At 38.7% G+C, this 25340-nt stretch overlaps 1 protein-coding gene and 1 long non-coding RNA gene across 2 annotated transcripts; one reads left to right on the top strand and one right to left on the bottom strand.

Moving 5' to 3' along the window:
• Positions 1-853: 853 nt before the first annotated feature.
• Positions 854-8374, bottom strand: LOC109066801. Its single transcript, XM_042743840.1, has 12 exons — positions 8099-8374; positions 7787-7994; positions 4763-4838; positions 4303-4643; positions 4037-4113; positions 2973-3091; positions 2630-2827; positions 2092-2522; positions 1857-1985; positions 1615-1749; positions 1144-1276; positions 854-993 (listed from the first exon to the last, which is right to left on the bottom strand). The coding sequence occupies exons 1-8, from the start codon at positions 8104-8106 to the stop codon at positions 2407-2409; spliced, it is 1143 nt and encodes a 380-aa protein (XP_042599774.1). The 5' UTR covers positions 8107-8374; the 3' UTR covers positions 854-993; positions 1144-1276; positions 1615-1749; positions 1857-1985; positions 2092-2406.
• Positions 8375-11454: 3080 nt separating this feature from the next.
• On the top strand, positions 11455-12329 carry LOC109060463. Its single transcript, XR_006157052.1, has 3 exons — positions 11455-11512; positions 11681-11740; positions 12302-12329. It is a non-coding gene; the product is annotated as an uncharacterized LOC109060463 (long non-coding RNA).
• The last annotated feature ends 13011 nt before the right edge of the window (positions 12330-25340 follow it).

Raw genomic sequence — 25340 nt, 5'->3', positions numbered from 1 at the left:
TCAAAATGATCATTCTAGAAGAAAATTTCAGATCGCACTTAGAGGCTTTTGCATCTGAACTCTTCATACATATATACATATAGATAATATAATATAAAATGTCTTTTGTATACCCAGGAAATGAACATTGCCGAGATTGATTGGGAAAGCAGTGGGCTGCCTCCTGATGAAAGCGTTGGTGTTAACGTGCCCACTGTACAATGTCCACTTACACCAGAGCAACTTACTGCACTGAAGGACACAGTGGATCCTAGGTCACCATCACAATCCTATGGGATAGACATTTACATGGCTGCAGTGCAGTTTTGCCAAGCACTTGAGTAATGACACATTAACTGCTGAAACAATTTGAATTTATTTGGTGGATAATAAGATTACATGTGTATTTTTGAATACATAGAAATATGGATTGCTAAATTGCTTTAGAGCAGGTGTGTTAACTATTGCATGTGTTTTTACCCTTCTCCAAAATAAAACGGCAATAATACATGAACGTATTACTTTAACTGCTGAACCAATTTAAATTTGATGGATAATTAAACCATAAGATTACATGTGTTTTTTTTTGAATACATAGAGATATTGATTGCTAAATTGCTTTAGAGCAGGTGTGTTAACTATTGCATGGGTTTTTACCCTTCTCCAAAATAAAACGGCAATAATACATGAACGTATTACTTTAACTTCATCAATGTCCAAAAAACAGGACAAACTTTGGTAATGCAATCTAATTTATAGATCTGGTGTTATTATTACAGTTTTGGATTTCACAGATCTAAACAAGGCCAAAACCATATTCTGAAGTGCCAATGCACATAAGGAGATCATCCTTAAAACTGCTGAAATCCATGTAGTGGGCTGGGAGGCGTAGCACATTGAAACAAGTGGAGGACTTCGGCATCTCAGAGTTAACCACTTCCACTACCATCTTTCCTTCTGGCACTTCCCACCCAAGCCAAAACTTCACCAAGTTTTTAAGGTCTGAGCTGGATGCTAAATAAAACAAAATCAACAATTAATTACTCACCAAAATATCGTTCCAAACCCAACAAAAAACTTTCATCAAGTAGTTTACCACAGGCTTTATTTTACTCAAATTATAAAACCCCATAGGAAAATTAATTTAAAAAAATACATTTATACCTGTCTCAATGAAGTGACGCAAATACCACGAGATGCGACATCTATCTTCTAGCGAACAATCTTCGTCGTCGTCATCATCATCATCATCATTCACATTGATATCCGAGGGCCAGCAGATACATTGAAGCAGCATCTGGAAACAATTACATATTTCTGTTGCAACAGGTCGGCATATATATATATATATATATATATATATATATATATATATATACACACACACACACACACACACACACAACCATTTAAATACACACACACACACACCATCTCAAAAAACTGTTTATGTATATATACACAGGTGAAACTCGAGAAATTGCATGTAATGAGTCTATATAATTAGTTTCACCTTTTAAATTGAATTAATGAAATTAACTTTTGCACGATATTCAAATTTTGAGTTTCACCTGTATATATGTATAATAATATATCACACACACACACGCACCACCTTATAACAATTAAATTTACCGATGGGGTGAGTGAATTTTCATTTTCCCTCAGAAAGATTTCCACATCTTTCCTTTCACTCAACAGTGGCCACACTCTGGTTTCTTTAAGTCCTTTACGTATTTGTTTCAACTGCCGTAATCTCCTTCCAATGACCTATAGTATTGCATATTTTAGATTATTAGGTTAAACTAAAAAAATAATAATAATGCTACAGTACAGCAATGCTAAAACTTAAAGCTCAGACAGTAAAAGAACACTACCGCATGTGATAATAGGCGCTCAAAAAGCCACTTCCGGTTTTCTTTGGTTGGGCCAGGAAGATCCCAAGCAAGACTCAGGTCAAGGACAGCTTGATATTCTTCACTACTGAGTTCTGCCTCTCCATCAAGCTCCATGTAGAATAGTATAAATGAAGAAAAATAAATAAATAAATAAATAAATAATGCAACAATTATGAATTGTTTAAATTACTGATTATACTACCAATGTACTTACCAGTTTTATGGTTTCACGAATATCATGGTCAGGACAGTCTTCGATTTGCACTGTAGCAGTCTCAGCTGAACCACCTAGAAGTACATGGACTATTGCTCGGCTGACTCCAGCCAGCCGAGGTCCACCATGTAGGAATGCATGTCCAATCATGCGTCCCGCAACTAGGAACAGATCACTCTCTATGAGAAATTGTGAAGATGATGGAACAAGATGGCCTGGTTCACCTTCAAAGAGACAGGTCCTTGCAGTATATCCCGTTTTAAAATAATGGGCTTAAATTAACATTGTGGATTCAAAGATGAAACAAAATGCCAGTCAATGTTCCATAAAAATAGTTAACATACCCATGTTAAAATTGAAACCATGCTGAAGCCTCTGTATAACAGTTGAAAAGAAGTGTCTAGTCACACCTTCACCAATGGCAGCATCCCCTGATTGTAACGGATTAAAATCAACAGTCCAAAAAGAAAAGAAAATGCCCAATAAAACCAGCTAAGAATGCCACTGAATAAATGCATTTATATTTGTTTAATACCACCTTGGAGTTTGCACTTCACAGGGCATGCCCATTCTATGCCGTTTTGTTTGTAGAATGCAACAAGTTCTCTGTCTTGATCTTCCTTGTCCATCCTCAAATCCATGGTCATCAAGAGGGAATTTCCAGTCTCATGTTGGCTAATTATTTCCTTAGTGTATAAGGATGCTGCTTTATTTTTATCTGGTTCAATTTTCCAATCTGCAAAACGCATAGAAGCAACATGTCAACACTTTCAGTTGTAACTGAAACTAGTTGCATACTCCACTAATTCAGTGCTAGCCTACATCTCAGAAACATGTTCCGTTTATCAATTCTATTTCAAAACTTAAACAAAAACACATACCATGACTCATGCTTGTGGCTTTAGCTGCATTTGAAGGTTCAGCGGTATACGTCAACGGCACGTAAACTCCAGATGTAGATGGTTCTTCCATAGACATATTTAATTCCAGAGGTTGTATACTTATAATAAAATACACATACTTCATTACCATACTTGTGTGCAACAAAAGAACAAAAATACCATTAGAATGAATTACCTAAAAAGTTAAAAATAAATTAAACATTAATAATTTTAACATAAAACAATATTCAATTGATATTTGCTGTGAAGAAGAGCTGAGGCAATCCTAACAGCACACACAATAAAAGTATACATTATGTGACCAGCAGGGGCGATTCTAGGATTTTCATTTTAGGGGGGCCCAGCCCCCAATGAGTGTATGATTTAAAAAAGTAACACTTAACATGCATGTTACTAGGATATTAGCTGTTAATTAGTAGATATAAATGGCAGGGTTTTATAATCACTGAGGTACCAAATGCGTGGTAGTTTAAGGGGGTTCTGGGCTATAACATTTTAAGATGTTTTGTAGGCCAAAAAAAAAGGATAACAATAGCTTTAAAACCATTTTAGTGGGCACAGTAGATTATTTTTCTCTCCTCATCTCCATCACTCTTTTTCTATTTGTTCTTATCTTGCCCTGTCTCTTCCCCTCCTAAAGCTGAGCTTTGAGTGATATAGGCTTTTCATTTTTGTCTGTGTCAGTGAAGAAAGTAAACATAGGGTCAACTGATTTTATGAATCATTTTCTCAGATATGTTAAATTACTGAAGTCTACCAGGAAAGCTAGGTAACCAAGTTTATGTAATGAATATGTACATCGTGAATACATTTTTGATCTTATGCCTAATACAGGGCTAAAGCCCCCCTAAAAAGAGCCTAGTGACACCCATTGGTGACCAGTGATACGTTCCTACAGATTTCTCAGAGAATGTTACATGCTCTCTAAGTGATATAATATTGCTCCTTGTAAATTTTGAAGAAAAAACATTCACTGATTAATCTGGAAATAAGTATTTTGTGCAGTAGCAAAAAATAAACTGTCAAATAAAATAATTTCTCACCTGTCACCCATGCAAAAACTTGTGTGAATCTCTATTACATCGAGATACATTTCTTTTTGACATATGGGGCAAGTTGCCTAAAGTAAAAAAAAAAAAAACAAGCATTAAAGTATATATTATTTTAAGTATAGAAATATTATATTATATTAAGTAAAAAAAGCATCTCTAGAAAACACACACACGTATATATATATTTTTTACCCATTCTGTACCCATACTTGCAAATTATTTATTAAATTAAAATAACTATTTTTAATATACATTACTTGTTTGGTTTGTTCAGCTTCATCACTGGTCTGGTCAGCATCATCATTTGTCTGTTCAGCTTCATCACCAGTCTGTTCAGCATCCTCACTGGTCACACAGGTATTTATGTGTGTAGTCAGAATCAGTAGTGGATAACTGACTCCACATCTCTGGCATTTCTCTTTTGGCATTTCATTTAAAGATTCAGATTCAGGTGGCAGAGCAGTGGTGTCAAGTTCTATTTGTAGTGGAGCAATGTAAAGAACTCCTTTAAATCCATTTGTTGCCGTCTTCAAATTCTTAGCATTGTACCCACTTTCATCCGGTGGAATAAGAGTGAGCTTCCGGGAGCCCCATCCTCCTTAAAATAAAAATAAATAAAAAATACCATTGTACAAAAATACAGAAAAATACAAAATGCCATCTGTATTTTTGAGATCAGGGTCAGTTTTTACTAAATGTTTTGTCCCTGGTGATTACCTGAAGATTTATAGAGAAGCCAACCCCCCTTTATTTCTTGAAATTTGGGGTACATCTCCTTCAGTCGGGCACATATCTAGAAATACAAAAACGCCTTATTAAACCTTTATTGTCAGTAAAGCACACTGAAATAAGTGTGCAAATAAATACAGAAATCCACTATATCCACATAAATGGGTAAGGAGATAAATAATTTAATAAATAAAACATGTTGGGGGAAATTAGAAAAAAAATGTTAAAGGGATAGTTCGCCCAAGAATGAAAATTCTGTCATCATTTACTCACCCTCAAGTTGTTTCAAACCTGTATGAATTTCTTTTTTCTGCTTAACACAAAAGAAGATATTTTGTAAAATGTCGGTAACCAAACAGTTGATAGACCCCATTGAATAAAATACTACGGAAGTCAATGGGGTCCATCAACTGTTTGGTTACCGACATTTTACAAAATATCTTCTTTTGTGTTAAGCAGAAAAAAGAAATTCATACAGGTTTGAAACAACTTGAGGGTGAGTAAATGATGACAGAATTCTCATTCTTGGGCGAACTATCCCTTTAAAGGAAATGCTAAACTGAAAGTTGTCTCTTCCTTTTAACCGTTTATTCATTTAGCTCCGTATTTTTATTTTTCCTTGGCACATGCAAATGAGAGGGTGTCAATCAAACATAAGCCGGTCTCTGTGTAACCATTGGCTGAAAGTTATATTAACAGTTTACTGTACAAACGAGATAGTGGCAGAAGCTCATATACAGCAAGTCAGCCTGACCACAAGGCATCTACTAATTTTGCAAATATCATTCATTTGAATGAATGATTGAACGTTTATATTTTTGGACTGTGATTGGAATTTGCAGATGGTCCCTTTAGCAGCCTAAGTGAATATGCAGTGAATATCAAAACTGAAATCATTTTACTGCCCTTTTTTAGCAGACAAATGGATCTACACTCACATCAAATGTAGCTGCTAACTAACCTAAAGCGTGTATAGATGCATCCACTCTGAAGAGAATATAATCAGCAGATAGCAGCTACTACTGTTCTCAACATTGTCAGCCAACGGTGGAATATAGAATGCCTTCTGATGTTTGATTGACACCCTTTGCATGTTGCACCAAGGAAAAATAAATACGGAGATACATTCAAAAATGAATAAATTTCTTGAAGGAAAAAATTAAACCTTTCAGTTTAGAATTTCCTTTAACTTGTTTTCTTTCATTTCCAACATTGGTTTTATTTATTTATCTCCTGGCACATTTAATTATTTATACTTTTATTTTTGGAGGAATATGTGGACTTATGAATTAATATATTTATCCATTTATATATTTAGTTATTTGTTGTTTTTGCAGGTTTCGTGTACAGTGTAGATCAAGCCGTACTGTCATCAGTTCTCAGTTCCACGCAACAGAAAAGTAGTAGTCATGTGTAGTAGTAAGGATTATTACAACTACATTTAATCTCTTTCTCATCAAACAACCAGACTAATGAATGGCTCGACACAAACCGTACCGGGGGATATAGCATAGACAGAGCTTTTTTCTGCATACACACACATTTGTGTGCCCTGATTGAAATTAGTTTATCATATTAAATATTAATTTACACTGCATCTGCGGTCACAACTACCCCTAGCCTACTTTTTTAGACAGAATCAACTGTGTTTATGTAATTTGTGTATTTGACAGTTTAAGCCCAATAAGACGCATAAAATCTGCGTAGATGTAGATTGTAGACTTCTGTAGATTGCACGCGCTTCGCGTGTACACGCTCAGAACAGCAAACAAATTAAATGTTGATGCAATGTTATGCATTTATTTACACACGCAAATTATAAACATGTATGACTGCGAAAAACTGCAGTGTCACGTGAACGTAACTCTACCACTGCGTTAACGTGTGATGTGAATGTACATCTCGTTGTACAGTATGTCGAGACTGAGGAGCCAGAACTGCAACTGTTCACCGGAAAATGTCATCTGAACATCCACTTTTGTTCTTACCAACCAAGGGGAGAAAAGCATGGCAGTCAAGTGTTACAGCATTTACTGACCTCTCACAGCACAATTAAATTCTGTAAATACATCTAAAAGCAACTTCAGAATGATGCTGCTTCTATGCCACCGATGCAGCGCAAGATGCCTTTGGTTAAAACTGACTTTAGTGTCAAACTAATTTTATTGACTAATTTAATTCTTACATTTATAAAATCGGTTTTAAAACTTTTAGACGGCAATAAATATAAAAATACTCTTCATCTCTGGTTTTATTGTTCAAAGTGTCTACCCTTCAATCGATTTTGCTTTGTGCTTCCCTACAATGTAGCTTATGCAATTATCTCCGCGCTGTCCAGTGCATCGCATATAGTTTTAGCACTCAGATTTCAAGAGTTGGTCAGCTAAATAAAACAGCAGTGTGCAAAATATGTAGACTAGGGGTAGTTGTGAGAGCCAATGCCACATAAATGAATATTCAATAAGATAAATTAGTATTTCACAGCACGCAAATGTATCTGTACACAGAAGAAAGCTCTGTTCAGGTACGGTTTGTGTCGAGATATTTATTAGTCTTGCTGTTTGATGAGAATGAGATTAAATGCAGTTGCAACTTGCAATAAACTGTAATAATCCGTACAACTGTATCAAATGACTATTATTCTTTCTGTTGCACGGAGCTGAGTAAGAACTGATGACAACATGGCTTGATTTTGGTGGACCAATCATCAAAAAGGAGCGTTTTATTCCAAACCATGTAGAGATCTAATCCATTTTGGTTTTATTGTATATCCCATATCCCTTTTTTCCATTTGGCGGATTAGAACAAAGTGTGATGAAAATAAAATATATAAAAAGACAAGATTTGTTTATGTTCATGAGAAGGGTTTTTCCGTTTAGAAGACAAAAACGAAAAAACAAATTATCCGAAGGTATACGGACTACAGATGTACTAAGGAATTAATCTTAATCTCTGTTGCACTTAGCAAAAGACAATTTTAAAAGACGCAAGAGAGACATCCTTTATACTTACTTCTACATAGGTGGCATTTTCCTCATGCATTGTTTTTCTGCCCAACCCAGCCTGCATGTGAATGAGTTGCTCACTCTCTTTAGGCGTTCGGTCAAAGAGGTGAGGCAGCAAATAAATGTTCACAGGCAATATTTTAGCGGGTTTGCTAGTGGTTGTTGAAGTAATCCGCCTTTTACCCCGCCCTTTATTAAAAAAAACAGGAAATGATCTGTTGGCAAAAAAAGTACAATTAAAAAAATAAAATAACTACCATCAAATAATGGCATGTTTCTTTATGTCAGTATTAAATAAAAAATAAAGTAATTGCAAAACCGGGTCATCTCAGTTTGGATGGTGGCCCTCTGCTGAACAAGGTGCTGCTGAACAAGGTGCTGCCTATGGAGGCGGAATCATGAAATGAATGCATATACTTTTTAAGTAATTTCAACATAACCATGCATGCACAAATTCATTTATATAACAGGGTTTTATTTTCTCACAAACTATCCTTAACGCAATAAAAAATACACAAAAAAACCTGGCATTTTCCTGACTGGGACCAGCTGTACTGTCAGACGTCAGCAATGACAACAAGTGCCTGGCTGACCTTACAACTTCACTGTCCTGTAAACACAGTTTAAGCAGAATAATTTTTATCTCGTTCATTATTGGTTTAACGGTCCACTGCTTTTAGCTAGATATCAGTTCAGGGCGCAGGGTAATAATGGTAGTCTTTGAACACGACGGTCTGACAACTATTTGTTGCAGTTCGGCGTGTGAATTAGCCATTAAATGTCTTACAATAACCCTACATAATGCAATTGTCCTTTCAATATTAAAGTCTTCTCTACTGACTAATGACTGACTCAGTAATAAAGACTGTCTTTGCCGCCATCTAACATGACAGCCGAAATATTTTAACTTCTGCTGCTGCTCACAGCCAGGGACTATTTTTTTTTTCCAGCGGAAGGTTGGCTTTTGGTGATTTTTCTTCATGAAAGTTGCACTAATACATTTTATTTTTACTTTAATATGACTATTGAGTGGTGATCGCTTTAGAAAAGCAATAAGGTACTCAAGGCTAGTGCTGTCTCGTGAATAAGTCACGTCTGAAGAGGTTGCAAGCACTCCGGTTCACGTCGTATTCACGATACAGCACACCCTCTCGATGTACGACGCAGTCTAGACCGGACCCGTGAAATCCCCAACAGCACACAGATTCCCCATACTATTTCTGACCTAGTCCCAGCTCTTTGCAACAGTCGCTTCAAGCACTGTGTTGCGTCGCGCCGTTGCGTCCTGTCTGTGTAACTTAGGCCTAGTAGACACGGTGGCGTTCTAATCAATTTTACACAAAATATACTTTAAAACAAACACCAGAGACCTCTTAGACAAATGTCTCACCTGCTGAGAACGCTAACCTAACATATAAACACAAAATCATTTATGTTTAAGAATCACTTACCTCCGGGCGATTCATGATCAGAGTCAGAGAGTGGCAACCTCTTGAACCACCACCACGTTCGCGCTGGAAAACTTGCGCAGTCCCCAATTGGCCAAAATGCTCTGTTCGACTTTTCTGAGATCATCTACACTTCCCTGTGGATGACCTGTGACCTACTTCCTGTAAGATCTGAATTTTTGAGTTTGAATTTTTGACACTGAATTTTAGAAAACTGAATTTGAAGTTCCGAATTTCACCCTTGAAAACTTGAATCTGATTTTTTTAAAAAAAAATAAATACATTAAAAAAAATAATAAAAAAACAAAAAAAAAAAACTAGCTGTTTGAAAATACATGTCTATAAAATTCAGCCATAAAAAACATTTCAATTTGTTAAATTTCAAATGTTCAATATTCGTTTAAAAAAAATCAAATTCAGAACTATTTAAACTACCAGCTAAAATTCAATTTTGTTAGATTACACTTGCAAATAATTCAAATTTACGCAATTCAAATTAAAATCACTTCTCAACAAAAATAAATACATACTGATCCGTTAACATGGGCTCGGAAAAAAGGCGCATCACAGACAGTGTGTGAACCTGGAGTTACGTAGGCATATTCTCAGTCTGTTCTGTTCTCGCGCTAGGCGCGTTGCATTCTGATTAGATCGGATAGCATACTGCGGGAGGTCAGGGCCGTGGAAAATCGTGCTATAAAGCGATTTAGAAATCGCGCACGCTCAAATCGTGATTTTATGACAATTTCTATCGCACAGCCCTAGAATGAACTGGCAATTTTTGAACTAGACATTTTTACATATATTAACAATATTATTATTTATTTTAATAGTAATTGGCGGCCCACCTGCAATACCATCGCGGCCCACAGGTTGAAAACCACTGCTCTAGACTGATTTATTTCTATGAGAATAGAAGACTATTTTTCTGGCATCAAAACCCCAATGTACCTATTGTGTTCATATTGTATTGTAAAACACTTGCTGCTATTGAGGTGGAACACAGGTGAGGTTAGGTGTAAGGGATGGGTCAACAGTGTAATTATAAATGTAATTACATGCAGATATATATTTTTAAATATAAGTACAATGTAAAACATGTATGTACACAATAAGTGCATTGTACCAAATAATTATTTTAAAAGTAGGTGCATAGTAGTTAAGGCTAGGGTTGCAAAGGGGTGGAAAATTTCCGGTAACTTTCCAAAAAATCCCTGGAAAATTCTGAAAAATCCTGGAAAGTTTCCAAAAATTCTGGAATATTTCCAAAATTTACCAGAAACTTTCCACATTTTTGCAACCCTAGTTAAGGTTGCTTAATATAAAGTGGGACCACAAAGATATTTACAGCAATAATAAGATATCCCTGTTGCTGCTGCCTTGCTTCTTAGTTTCATGGTAATATTTCAGGTATTACCCAGCTTCCACACACCTTCTGTGTTTTTTGAAGAGACTCTCTTTGTTCCTGTTATTTTGTTATTTTTTAATTTACCAGTTTTAAAACCTTCTATGTTCTCCTGTGTGTTCCATGTTGTGCATCTTTAATTTGATTAAAACTCCATGTTTGAATTCATTCTCCACATCTGCCTGGATTAATCTGTGATACAGAGAGGTTGGTTCATCCAAAAATCCAGGTCAAACATTTGCCTTCACTATTCAGATCGTCAGTTTCATAGTATTATTGTTCATTTATGTAATGTATTTTGTATTATGTCATGCTACCTATACCCACATCACTTAAATTAGTTTAGTCTAAATTTAACTAAAGGCCCCGTCAGATGAAAGTACATTGAGTAGTTACATTTGTGATCTGAGGCTTTCATAACCCTTTTCTGTAGGAGTGCAAATAGAAAGTACTGCACTTAGTACAATAGGAAAACTTCTTAGAACTAATATCCACTGTGAAAAACAACTGTGCTTAATGTAACTGGTGTATGATTGACTCAATTTAATTTGCTTTCTTTTAATTCCTATATTGGATTATTTTTTTTTTTTTTTGTATGTATATATTCTGTTTATGCTACTATAAATTCTATTAGTTTCATAATAAGAATGGGTTAGTGAACTCCACGAAATTTTGTTCATTTATTATTGTTTGCAAGTTAAAATTACATAATATTAGATTCGTGGAACTTTTTCTTTGGGATTTTGTCTGGGGAGGGGAATTATATCAGTGGAACACATCCGGGGTTTTCCCCGCGTGCGATGTGCGATAGCCTCAGTCCACCCTGTGTGCGAGGCTAAGGAGCACATGTATTATTGAGCTCTCCCCGTAATTGACTCTGGTATGATGATATTTCTTGTCCAAAATGCGTATTTATCGCTGGATGAATGTGATTTATTTTATACTAGTACTTGATTGTATTAGTTATGATGAGAATGTATATTTTGAGGTGTTATTTGACCTTAACGATGTGCGTTGTGACGCTAACTAATTAGCATCATATGCTTAGTGTGCCAGAGAGGGAGAAGCGGTCGCCTTTTGATCCACTGATTATTTCTCCTTATTACAGGTATGTTGTTTATGTTGGTTCTGTTTTATAAAAGAAAAGAGATTTAGTGACTGAATGTATTCAATGTAGAGTGTTACGGGAGAAAATCTGATTTAATGATTCATGCAGTGCTTGACGCACGTGGTGCGGCCTACAAATAATACAGTGCTAAATGTATTAAATTATTAATTTAGATATGAAACGTATAAGAATACTGATTTATTCGTACAAATGGTATTATAATTTGTTTTATTTCACTGCAGTGTGTTTAATGTATAAATACTGGAATTAATGCATAAGTTATATAGATTTTATATCCAATGTAATATTTAATCTATTTATTGTAATATTTTATACCCTTACCTTGTGATGTATTAATAGAAATGTGATGTATAAGAAAGACAAAGAGACATATTGTAAACAGTATAATTTATTTTTCATTATTGTATAATCTCAGTCCACCTGTGTGCGAGGCTAAGGAGCACATGTATTATTGAGCTCTCCCCGTAATTGACTCTGTGTGCCAGAGACGAGGGAGAAGCGGTCGCCTTTTGATCCACTGATTATTTCTCCTTATTACAGACCAAGTAAAGGAAAGTGCTAAATCTCATCGAAGAGTGGTCGTGTGGTCTCTGTGTGTGGGGTGACCGGTCCAGACATGCTACATAAATTTGGTGCCGTGACCCGGATGCACCAGATCTGCAGTAGCCGATCGCTGGGGTTTGACAACGCCGAATCACAACGCTTCTGAAATCATCGGATAAAGACTCTTCATCATTGACGTTTTGGTGGTGGTGTCTGGACATGGAACGGAGTAACTGAACTCTCGCTTTACATTACTCACACATTGGACTTTACACTTTGCGCATCTTTGAAGGTTTCCCTTTTTTTATTTGTTTTCTTTATTTCTGTATTTAAAAGTGGATAACAGTGAAGTAAATTTTTCTTGTTTTTCATCAATCTACCTTTCATGATATGGCAGAAGGGGGGTGGAACGAAGATTTAGTGACGCCACACATTGGCCGGGGCCGTGGGTTTTTTGGGGTACCTGAGCCTGTAGTAGGCAAACCACGTGTTTTGGTGTATGATTCTGCGACTATTTCGGGCATGTCGAATAATGAGTCAAATAAACCAAAGTCTTCCACTCCTGCCAATGTTGGTTGTGACAGTGTTACACAGCAGCTGCGCGACCTCATTGGCGAGCTTGGAAACCAGATTGGTGATTCAATTGTTTCACGGTTGTTAACTAGCCAGAATTCTCTATTACCTGATTCTTCTCCATCGGTTGAGCAGCAACTTTCTGGGTCCATACCCCTGTCTACAAGCCTCGATTTGTCTAAGTTAAACCTGATAGTAAAAACCGACATTAGAGAACCACAAATGTTCAGGGGGGATGGTAGCGACAAATGCTCCATACTAGAGTGGATTGAGCAGATGAATGTTTATCTGGCCAAAAAGGGTTGCAACAAAGTTGATAGCGTAGAAGAAATACTGAACCATCTATGTGGTCGGGCAAAGAGCATTGTTAAGGTTAATCTGAAAAGTAGTCCAGTTGTTGTACTTTGTCCCGAAGTTATCTACGAGGTACTGCGGCGCAATTTTAGCGAGAGCCCTGGCTCATGCCAGCCGTTGGCCGACTTTTATGCCACGCAGCCAAAGAAAAGTGAGCGCCCTGTTGATTATTGGGTCAGGTTGAATGAGGCAGCCGAGCTAGCAGACACTCACTTGAAAAGATACGGTGGCAAGATGGAAAACATGAGCTCAGAAGTTTCAATGATGTTTATCAGAAACTGCCCTAATTCTGACCTTTCCAGTGTCTTTAGGTGTAAGCCCATAAGCAAATGGTCTGCAGAGGAAGTCCAAGAGGCCATCGACGAGTATGAGAGGGACTGTAAGTCCTGGAAACCCGTTTCACCTGTGCCTAAGGTTGTAGTAAATCAGGCTGTTGTTACAGAGAAAGCAGTCGGAAATCAGGTAGCTATAGGAAGCGAAAGTGTGGGTGCAACCTCACCAGAATGTATCACAGGTGTTCACACTAAACCAAATGAAGTTAATGATTCGGGCACTTTAGAGCGGGTGCTGAAAATGTTAGAACGGGTGTTGGAGCGCACAACCTTACCAGTTTCAGAAACAAAACCTCGAATGTCACCGTGGTATCGAGCTTCTCCTTGTGCAGTGTGCGGAGACCGATCCCATTCGACTCACTCGCACTGTATGAAAGAAAAAAGATGCCTTGATTGTTTTGAATTTGGTCACCAACGTAGGCAGTGTCACAGGGTTGTTGCCCGGGGCGTGGCCCAGACCAGCGATGATCAGGGAAACTAGATCACTCACATTGGGGAGAGGGCAGTGTGAGTGTCGAGAATCAACCTCTCACCAGTGAGGATGATCCTATGGTTATCTATAGCAACCAGTGTCAGACTGAGTCAAGCGGCAGTATTATCTTGTTCCAAAACATTGCAAAGCTGGAGAAAGCTGACAGTTTGTTTTATACGGATGTATTGGTGAATGATACGGTCGCTTGCCAAGGCCTGTTAGACACTGGTTCTATGGCGTGTACTATCAATGAGGAAGTTGAGCGCAGGTTGCTGGATGCATGTGGGACTCTTGAGCCTGAGCAGCCCCACGCTGATGTGTTGCTTGTCGGTTGTGGTGGTGTTCGGGTCAAACCTAAGTGTATCCATCAGCTGAAGATGTGCGTATATGGATTTCCGGTTATTGTGCCCACTTTGGTCGTACCAGGGCAAAAAGACCAGCTAATTGTTGGTACTAACGTCATTAAGTATGTCATAAGTCAACTTAAGCAGTCACAAAGTTACTGGCGTGTCATGAACCAGCCAAATTCTACAAGGGAACCCGAGATTCAGCGGTTTTTGAGTATGTTGTCTGGACATGATAGATGGGAAGGTGGTAGTATCCCAACCGTTGTTGGTACTGCCAAGCTCACTCAGGCCGTCACGCTCTTACCTCACCAAGAGCACCTCGTGTGGGGTAGACTTCCAACCAGTTCCACTGTTTCTGTTGGAAGCACAGTGTTGATTGAGCCATCTAGGGCACAAACCCATAAGAAGAGTTTTCTTGTTGGACGTGTCATAGCTACTTTGCCTGGTGACAGATGGGTGCCGGTTAAGTTAATTAACCCATCCAATAAACCTGTAATTTTAAGACGTAATGCTAAAATAGCAGATGTTTCTCCTGTTTTAGCAGTTGAAGACCTCGACATGCAGCCTGGACATGATGATGGGGAAACTGTGAATGTGCAGAGCCAAGCTGTCTCCTCTAGCACAGGTGCAGCGGTTAGTTCTCCTTCTGGAATTCGTGAGGCACTGCAGAAGCTTGGTCTCTGCGATCTCGACATTGAGTCGTGTGAGGTCACTCAGTACTGGAAAGACAAGCTTCTGCAGTTGATCCAAAGATATCAAGATGTGTTTTCTAAACATAAGTTAGACTGTGGTAAAGCCAAAGAGTTTGTCCACAGGATTCACCTGTCAGATAACCGCCCGTTTAGACTTCCGTATCGACGCGTTCCCCCTGCTCAATATCAGAAACTGAGAAAAGTGCTCTCTGAGATGGAAGAGCAAGAGATTATCCGTAAGTCTTGCAGTGAGTGGGCATCCCCGTTGGTCCTGGTATGGAAGAAAAGTGGTGATCTTCGTGTTTGTGTCGATTACCGCTGGCTTAATGCCCGAACCATCAAGGATGCTCACCCCTTACCTCACCAAGCAGACTGCTTGGCGGCCTTGGGTGGAAACGCAGTCTTTAGCGCGATGGATCTTACCTCCGGCTTTTATAACATCTCGATGGCGGAGGAGGACAAAAACCTTACTGCCTTCACGACACCAATGGGGCTTTTTGAGTTTAATCGCTTACCGCAAGGGCTCTGCAATAGCCCCGCTAGCTTTATGCGTCTGATGACGAACATCTTCGGTGATCAAAATTTCTTGACGCTACTCTGTTATCTTGATGACCTACTTGTGTATGCCCCAGATGAAGGTGAGGCCATTAGGAGACTCGAGATGGTGTTCAGTAGGCTCCGAGAGCATGGGCTAAAATTAGCCCCCAAAAAATGTAATTTCCTCCGGAGAAGCGTGCGGTTTTTAGGGCACATCATTGACAGTTCAGGGGTAGCAACCGACCCGGACAAAGTCAGCGCTATCGGAGCGGTAACGGAGTCTGATTTGATGATGGAGGATGGGGTAACCCCATCCCAAAGGAAAATTAAATCTTTCCTTGGGATGGTGTTGTATTACCAGAGGTTCATCCAAAATTGTTCTGCCATTGCGAAACCCCTGTTTGCCTTGACAGCCGCACCAAGGGGTAAGAAGCCTCCAGAGAAGGGTGCTTCATTCAGGAAGTTGAGTCCTGGTGACTGGAAGGAAGAGCACAGTAGGGCCTTCCAGCAGTTAAAAGGTGCTCTGATGGATTCTGTGGTCTTGACGCATCCTGATTTTAGCCGCCCATTTATTTTGTCCACTGACGCGTCCCTGGACGGGTTGGGTGCTGTGTTATCGCAGGTCGCAGAGGGTGAGACTATGGCCCGGCCAATTGCTTTCGCTAGCAAAGCTCTTACACGCGCTCAGGCCAAGTATCCTGCTCACCGCTTAGAGTTTTTGGCTTTGAAGTGGTCCGTCTGCGATAAATTCAGCCACTGGCTGAAAGGGCATGATTTTGTCGTATGGACGGACAACAATCCCTTAACTTACATTCTCACTAAGCCCAAACTCGACGCGTGTGAGCAGAGGTGGGTTTCCAAGTTGGCGCCCTATCGTTTCAGTCTCAAGTACATACCTGGGAGTAAGAACATAGTAGCCGATGCCTTAAGTCGTCAACCCTTCGTCCACAACCAGGTCAGTCAGAGGCTGCTGAATGAGCCTTACAATACATTGCTCGATAAAGCGGAACAATTTGAGAAAGAGACCGTGCAGGACACATTTAGGCTTAGTGCTGGTATTCAGAGCATCGAATGTTCTCCTTGTGTAATGTCATGCCATTGTCCGCTTTCTAGTGCCGAGGTGTCTGCTGTGTTAGAGGGCCATAATGACTGGGAAGCAGGGGTCGAATCGAGAGCTGTCTCTTGGATTGCCCAAGACACCCAGTGTTTGTTGCCTCCTGGGCAATTGCCCATTGCCAGTCTTCTCGTTAGACGAACTTCGAGACAGACAGTTAAATGATCCTTGTCTGTCCAGGGTCCTGTTTTATGTAAATAGGGGAAAGAGAGCCTCTCGTCGTGAGCGTGCTGCCGAAACGTATAAGGTGCTCAGGATCTTGAAGCAGTGGGACAAGTTAAAGATACTTGATGGTGTACTATATCGTATAACCAAAGATAATCTGACAGGAAAGAAACTGTTACAGTATGTTGTTCCCTCTTCTTTGATCACACAGGTCATGACAGGCATTCACGATGAACAGGGCACCAGGGCCAAGGTAGAACAATGCACCTGGCAAGACAAAGATTCTTTTGGGTCGGGCTGGAATCTGATGTTCGCAGATATGTTAAGTGTTGCAAGCGCTGCGTTGTTAGTAAAACGCCTGAACCCGAAGGCAGAGCCCCACTAGAGAGCGTGAGAACATCAAGTCCATTGGAGCTAGTATGTATAGATTTTTGGACCGCAGAAAGTTCAAAAGGTCATAATGTGGACGTGCTGGTAGTAACTGACCATTTTTCTCGGATGGCTCACGCTTTCCCGTGTCGTGACCAGTCGGCAAAACAGGTAGCACGACAGTTGTGGGATCGCTATTTTTGTGTGTACAGTTTTCCTGACAGGATCCACTCAGATCAGGGGGCCAATTTTGAGAGTCAACTGATCCGAGAGTTGCTGCAGGTTGCCGGTGTGAAAAAGTCCCGAACAACTGCTTACCACCCAATGGAAAATGGCCTTGTTGAAAGGTTTAATAGAACCTTAGGCAGCATGATCAGAGCGCTCCCAGCGAGGTCTAAGGAAAAGTGGTCCCAGTTGCTCCAGACACTGACCTTTGCATACAACTGTACCGCGCACGAATCCACAGGTTATGCTCCATTCTACCTGATGTTTGGTAGAATCCAGAAGTTGCCCGTGGATGTGATGTTTGGCAACGTTGAAAGAGACTGTGACATTGTTGATTACGACAAGTATGTAAAGAGGTTAAAAGATGATCTAAAAGAAGCACTTACAGTTGCTCAGAAAAACATTGATGCCAGTCAGCAACATCAGACTGAGTTGTATAATCAAAAGACCAAAGGTCGTAACATTGAGTTGGGTGATCAAGTTCTGCTGGCCAACAAGGGTGAGCGTGGGAAGAGAAAATTGGCAGATAGGTGGGAGTCCACGCCCTATAGGGTAGTTGCGCTAAACCCACAGTGTCACATTTACCGTATACGTAACACCAAGACAGGTCAGGAGAAAACTGTTCACCGCAATTTGCTGTTGCAAGCAAACTTCCTTCCACTTGAGTCTGAGGAACCTGAATCATTTGAGGACAGTGGTGGATCTGCCCTTAGCAGTAGAAGTGTGTCAATGGATGTTGTTGGTCCTGCATCTGATTTGTGTCCTTTGTCTGAACGAGTCGCCAGTTGGGTGGAAAGGACCACAGTTTCTGACGACCCTCAGCAGAGGTTGTCCTGCAGATCTGAAAGCCTTGAATCATTGAACGGAGTCCCTGAGTCAACTGGACATGAGCAATTTGCTTCAAAGAATGATTGTACCAAGGTGGAATGTAGTGTAAGCAGTCCAGATGAAGGACAGAGTTGTGATTCTCGCAGTTCTGTTTCTGAGGCAGTTTGCCATAGTGACCATAGCGTTTCACCTCTTGAAGCTATTGAGCCACCTCCTGGTTCAGGGGATATGAGAATTCGGACCAGAGTAGGTAGGATTGTGAAACCAGTCAACAGACTGATAGAGAACATGACTCAATCTATCAAAACTCTGAACCCAGTTGGTGGGGTTGTAAGATCCTTATTGAGATGAGAATGTATTGTATTTCACTGTTTTTTGTCATTTTGGGTTTTAAAATACAGCACATGTGAGTCAATGTATTTCAGTATGTTGTTGTTCCAGATCAGAGATGAAGTTTCATCTGATATGAATGGTGTTTAAGGCACCTTTTGCAGGTGACTGCAGTAGGCCTGATCAACCTGCCGCACTCACCTTCCCTGAGGGTGGGAAACATTTTGTTGCAAAATGTTCTGGGAAAAAAAAGTTGGTTTGATGACCCCAGTTTATACTATCCCTGTAATAGTTTGTGAAGTTCAGGGAGGAGAATGTAACTGGTGTATGATTGACTCAATTTAATTTGCTTTCTTTTAATTCCTATATTGGATTATTATTTTTTTTTGTATGTGTATATTCTGTTTATGCTACTATAGATTCTATTAGTTTCATAATAAGAAAGGATTAGTGAACTCCACGAAATTTTGTTCATTTATTATTGTTTGCAAGTTAAAATTACATAATATTAGATTCGTGGAACTTTTTCTTTGGGATTTTGTCTGGGGAGGGGAATTATATCAGTGGAACACATCCGGGGTTTTCCCCGCGTGCGATGTGCGATAGCCTCAGTCCACCTGTGTGCGAGGCTAAGGAGCACATGTATTATTGAGCTCTCCCCGTAATTGACTCTGGTATGATGATATTTCTTGTCCAAAATGCGTATTTATCGCTGGATGAATGTGATTTATTTTATACTAGTACTTGATTGTATTAGTTATGATGAGAATGTATATTTTGAGGTGTTATTTGACCTTAACGATGTGCGTTGTGACGCTAACTAATTAGCATCATATGCTTAGTGTGCCAGAGAGGGAGAAGCGGTCGCCTTTTGATCCACTGATTATTTCTCCTTATTACAGGTATGTTGTTTATGTTGGTTCTGTTTTATAAAAGAAAAGAGATTTAGTGACAATGTATTCAATGTAGAGTGTTACGGGAGAAAATCTGATTTAATGATTCATGCAGTGCTTGACGCACATGGTGCGGCCTACAAATAATACAGTGCTAAATGTATTAAATGATTAATTTAGATATGAAACGTATAAGAATACTGATTTATTCGTACAAATGGTATTATAATTTGTTTTATTTCACTGCAGTGTGTTTAATGTATAAATACTGGAATTAATGCATAAGTTATATAGATTTTATATCCAATGTAATATTTAATCTATTTATTGTAATATTTTATACCCTTACCTTGTGATGTATTAATAGAAATGTGATGTATAAGAAAGACAAAGAGACATATTGTAAACAGTATAATTTATTTTTCATTATTGTATAATCTCAGTCCACCTGTGTGCGAGGCTAAGGAGCACATGTATTATTGAGCTCTCCCCGTAATTGACTCTGTGTGCCAGAGAGGGAGAAGCGGTCGCCTTTTGATCCACTGATTATTTCTCCTTATTACAGACCAAGTAAAGGAAAGTGCTAAATCTCATCGAAGAGTGGTCGTGTGGTCTCTGTGTGTGTGGGGTGACCGGTCCAGACATGCTACACTTAATTGTATTAAATGTGCATTTGTAGTGTACTTGACATCTTAAATTAAAATTCATGCCATACAATTTCAATAGAAATCACATAGTATGTTTTATTTTGTCCTACACACTTGCCAGAAGATTCAGCAGTGCACTTAACTTGGTGTTACAGAATATGAGTCAGCCAACGACCACAAACCTCACATGCCTTGACCTGTATTTTGTTTACCCTTTCCATAAGTGATGATGTAATCTTTTCCCCAAAATAAAACATGGCAAAACATGCACTGCGGAGTTCATATGTCAAGCCAAACAACAAATGTGTTTCTTTGTTTGTTTATTTGGTTGATCTCTTTCATTTCTTCCATTCTTCAGTTTAATTGTGCTGGAAGGGCTTGAACCTTACACTCCACTTCCTTGTAGTACTTGTCTGAGAGCCCAGCTTCCTTGCATTCAGAAGCAAAAAAGTGATTGTGGTAATGATTATAAGACTAATGTGACCATTGTATGACCTCAACAAAACTCTCTCTGGGAACTAAGAAGGATATGAGTCTGCAGTACATGATTCAACTATACAATAAACTTTTGTGAGAGAAAGTGAGTTTCTCTTTAACATGAGTCCTATCCTACATTCCTACAGTATGAATGTCTTTGCAATTACATAAAAAGCCACAACTGGCAGAAATATAGTTCAAATATTATGACACATTTTGACATGAAAAAAGATATTTTGGCCATTAGAATTGTTCTTACTTGCAAGCCCATTACCAACAGTCTTGAATGCAATGACATTTCTTGTAGCTAATGCAATGAAATTCATATATTTTAAAATATGTTGTAAGTGTCTAAATAGGCCACTGTGTCTTCTCTCCTGTATGTAATCAATAATTCTTTCTTTCGCTGATTATAATTTATTTTTATGCTGTCTTTTATGTAATTTTCTACAGATTTTTTTTAATGTCTACTTTACTGTAAGGACATATTTGAGTTCCTTCAGCTTCTTTTCTTTAATTTCTTAGGGCTCTGCAACTGCAGAATGGAAAATGCTATATTTTTATATTTTTTTATGACCATGTGTTTACTGTTTTTTTACTGACAAAAAATGAAAATGAAATGCACACATGTAGATCAGGTGAATCAAAAATTTCAATGCCCCTGTGTACCCATGAACCACCCTAGCAAGCTGAGTTTTTGGACCTCAGTGTTTCTAAAACCCTGTGTAGGGCCATGCTAATAGTGTGATGGTGTTTGTACCTCAGGGCCCTCTCAAACTCTGCTCTCTCTCGTCCAGCTTCAATGGACAGCATGTGTTCTTTGTGAGTGACTTGCTCCAAATGAGCAGCCTTCAGCTTCTCTTCCACTTCTAGCTTTCTCCAAGTCTCCTCTTTTTCTTTTCTTCTCCATTCCCTTCTTGGTTCCTCAGTGCCCTGATCTCATCCTGACAGTTCAAAGAAAAACTAATTTGAATCCAGAATGTAAATTTCACAAATAAGCTTTATTCTTTATTAAATTGGTCATGTTAATGTATTACACCATCATGGGTATACAAGAGGATACTTCTCATTATATGCATTAGTAATTTTTTTTATGAGGATGTAAGATTTTACCTGCTCAGCTTTATGGTCTCTGTCCCTTTCTTGCTACTTCCTTCTCTTTGTCTTTCTTGATTCGTATCGGCTCAGCTTCATACTCTTCCTCTTGTTCCTAGAGTTCAAACACATGCTTTTTCTTTCTTACTTAAACATATTGGTGGTTATTTGTTTTGTGTTGATATACTCATAAATTTAGTCAATATCACAAAAAACATCACAGTTAAAAAGTGATTTAGCAGTCACTTTAAGAGCTGCTCGGATCCAATATTACATGTGTTTGATGTGTTTTTTCTCAGCTATTTGCTTTTACTTAAGACCTATATTACTGTATTAACAAGGATACTTGCAAAGACAGGCATTTTGACACATGCAAGTGTGTGTATTTAACCGTTCAAGGCCTATAAAACGTTCAATACTCCCACGCTCATGAGCACCCGTAAACAGCAGATAGCATGAGCATAGATTGAAATGAGTTCTGTTTCACTGCTGATTGCTTTTCAATGGCTTAAAATCACTTGTGTGTAAACTGCAATGCTTAAAAATGCAATGCTTAAATTATAAGATTTCATGAGAGTGTAACTGTGATAGAAACAATAGTCCAGTATATCGCCCACCCTTAATTCTGCTGTTGGAGAGTGTTCCTATATAAACTACAGCAGTGCTAGTCCATAAAATTTTTAACCAGATGAACTATATATAAAAAAAAATCCATGTATGTTCTTAGACAAACCTGTTACATGGTGTAATGCCATATATGGTCTGTATCCTGTGGTGACATTGTTGTGTTGGGTCATGTGCAGTTCGCGCTGAGGCCTGTTAATAAAGTCGCAGATTGATTCAGCTCATGCTTGTTTATTGCACTGAACACAAACATGGTGTCAGAAGTAGGCACTAAATCCTGAACATGGCCTTGGATAGCATTCCCGCCCTTACCAAAAAGTAGTATACTTCAAGTTTATTTTATTAAGTATACTTAAGTAAAGTTCAAGTATATTTAGACTTTTTGTAAGTATAAATCAAGTATACTTAATTGTCATTATAAGTATATATCTTAGAAGTACATAAAGCCCATTTCTGAGAAGTACATAAAAAGTAAACTAAAAGTATACTTTCCTATTTTTTAGTTTAAAATAAGTATACTAATAGCACACTTGAATAAACTTCTTTTTCGTAAGGGCGCTCCCGTTGGCATGTGGATGTCAAGGGATATATAAAAAAACTAGCTACTGGGTTAACTGAGAAGCCCAAAGAGGTGACAGCGGCGCTTAATGGGCAACGAATGTCGACATATCTACAGCCACAATATTGTGTTGAGCGAGGAACAAACGAAAGATCCGAAAGCCATACTCAATGCCGTAGGAGACTACTTCAAGCCTGCGAAAAATGTGATCTACGAAAGGTATATGTTCAGGTGTTGCAAACAGAAAGTGGACAAGTCTATTGACAGTTTTCTAACGAGGCTGCGGAAATGAGCATCAACCTGCGAATACAGGGAACTCAAAGATGAAACGATTTGTGATAGACTTGTCCTGGTGAACTAATGGGAACACCAGGCAGCGCCCATTTTGTGAACGTAAGCTGATTTTGTCTCAAAGTTTAGAAATATGCCTATTGGCAGAAGTGACAGAACCATGTGTAAAAGCAATTGACAACACAATCAGTGACAGTGTGAATGTTGGACAAGCACAGAGACTGAAACGCCAGGATCGTGAAATGAACAATGAGCAAACGCTCAGGACTGTGTGTTTAATGACCCAGTCGAGTCTGTCCCAGGAAAGATCTGATTTGTGCTTGACAGCAGCATGTAGCCAGTGCAGTGCGCACCATGGAATGTGCTGGTTGCCTTGAGGTTTCATCATTATTTGTATGGCAGGGAGACAATCACAGCTGAAACCGACCATAAGCCGCTCTCGTTGCGCAAGTACTGGCCCTTCAGAGTTGAACTGAACATTCAGAATGGTGTGCTATTCAGAGGTCAGTGCGTTATTATACCGAAAGCACTGAGAGCAGAAATGCTGACTCGCATTCATGCCACTCATATTGGAGGAGAGGGCTGTTACAGATCCATGGCTAGCAATTCTCCACTGGCGAAACACACCCACAGGGGGATTAGACAGCAGTCTTGCACAGTGACACATGTCCTGTAGACCCTTTAGGACGGGACTTCCCATGACAAACAGTTTGCTTTTCCCAAAAGTTGGTAGAGTTTCTGAGAAACTGAGGTGGAAACGGCGCACAACATAATTTCACTACAATGCGAGAGCCAAAGACCTCCCAGAGCTTAATGTTGGTGAACAATTCAGAATGAAACCTCTGCCTAAATGCGCTCTGTCTCTATATGCGTTCAGGGTGCGTGGCTTTGGACGGCGATTGCAGGGAGGGTGGGACAAATCCAAATGTTTCAATTTTTGCCTTATTTAGAACATTTGTTTGCATAACTATTATTCATTATGTAGCCTAAACATATAGCTTTATACTTCACTCATGTTCTAAAATCCGTGTAAAATCCTTCACATGCACAAAAATGTTTGTTTGGGCGCTGCACGCTGATTTTACAGCAGACCTTTTAAAATAAACAGTGTAACTTTTATGTTTGGTTGACTGCATTTTTAGTTTGATGATGAATGGCTGAAATGTCAGGCAATGGTAGAACTAATGTTGTTTGTGTGTGCATGAGGCGCCTGTGCGATCGGATGTATTAAATCAAATAAATATATAAAGAAAAGATATAAAATGCTTTAAGAGTGTCACAAAAATGTGACACCCCCCCCCCCAAAAAAAAAAGACATTCTAATCTTACTGGTTAACAATCGACTAATGAGCTTCGTTTGATGGTCAGGAAAATAAAAATGAACAAAATGCTGTCACTTTTCTTAATGGTATTACAGTAGTAGAATATAGCCTAAAGTGGATATATAGCGTTTTGCAAAAAACAAAAAAAACTAACAAAAAAAAAAAAAAAATGTTATGTTGTGTATGTTCTGGCCCAAACTAACTCAGAATCTTATTATTATTAATCAATCTTTGTATATACTATTCCATATATTTATGATGTATTGTTTTTTTTAACCAATTTAAGATGTTTGACAATGTTAAGATAAATATGTTGCATTTTGGCATGGTTTTTGACTTATTTATGAACTATATGGACATAAAATTAAATAAAAAATATCCTGGATTTGAAGAATATTGTGTCCCTGGCCTTCACTGAGCTCAAGTAATAGTTTAATGTACAAAAAATTGTGAATGAACTTGACTGTTGATGTCTTAAATAATAATATCAAATAACCAACATTTCTCAAAATGGATATATCTCGTTTTGCAACGAAACTCTTCATTTATACTTCTGCGTCGCTGTCTGCGTCGACGTGCAGTACACATGCAAACCGCTAGTCTGCCGTGTCCACGGGCATGTTGCTGGTGTAACCCGCAGTACCATGGCAAAAACCGAAGAAGAAAGCTCGTCAGAGAAGCATTACAGCCGTGACAGCTGCAAATAAATATCAAATCATTAAATTATTATTTAAAACTACAAAAAGGAGACAACAACGGAACATGAGCATTCTTTCAATCTCCTCAAGGA

The sequence above is a fragment of the Cyprinus carpio genome, chromosome B18 (assembly GCF_018340385.1).
Source record: "Cyprinus carpio isolate SPL01 chromosome B18, ASM1834038v1, whole genome shotgun sequence".
Taxonomy (NCBI): domain Eukaryota; kingdom Metazoa; phylum Chordata; class Actinopteri; order Cypriniformes; family Cyprinidae; genus Cyprinus; species Cyprinus carpio.
The sequence above is the reverse complement of the archived record's forward strand: the minus strand, read 5'-3'. Positions and strand labels throughout refer to the sequence as shown.

Coding starts and splice junctions, on each gene's coding strand:
- LOC109066801 (XM_042743840.1), bottom strand. Junction 4,114..4,302: donor AAGCTGAACAAACCAAACAA/GTAATGTATATT, acceptor TTTTTACTTTAG/GCAACTTGCCCCATATGTCA. Junction 3,092..4,036: donor AGTTTTTGCATGGGTGACAG/GTGAGAAATTAT, acceptor TTTTATTATAAG/TATACAACCTCTGGAATTAA.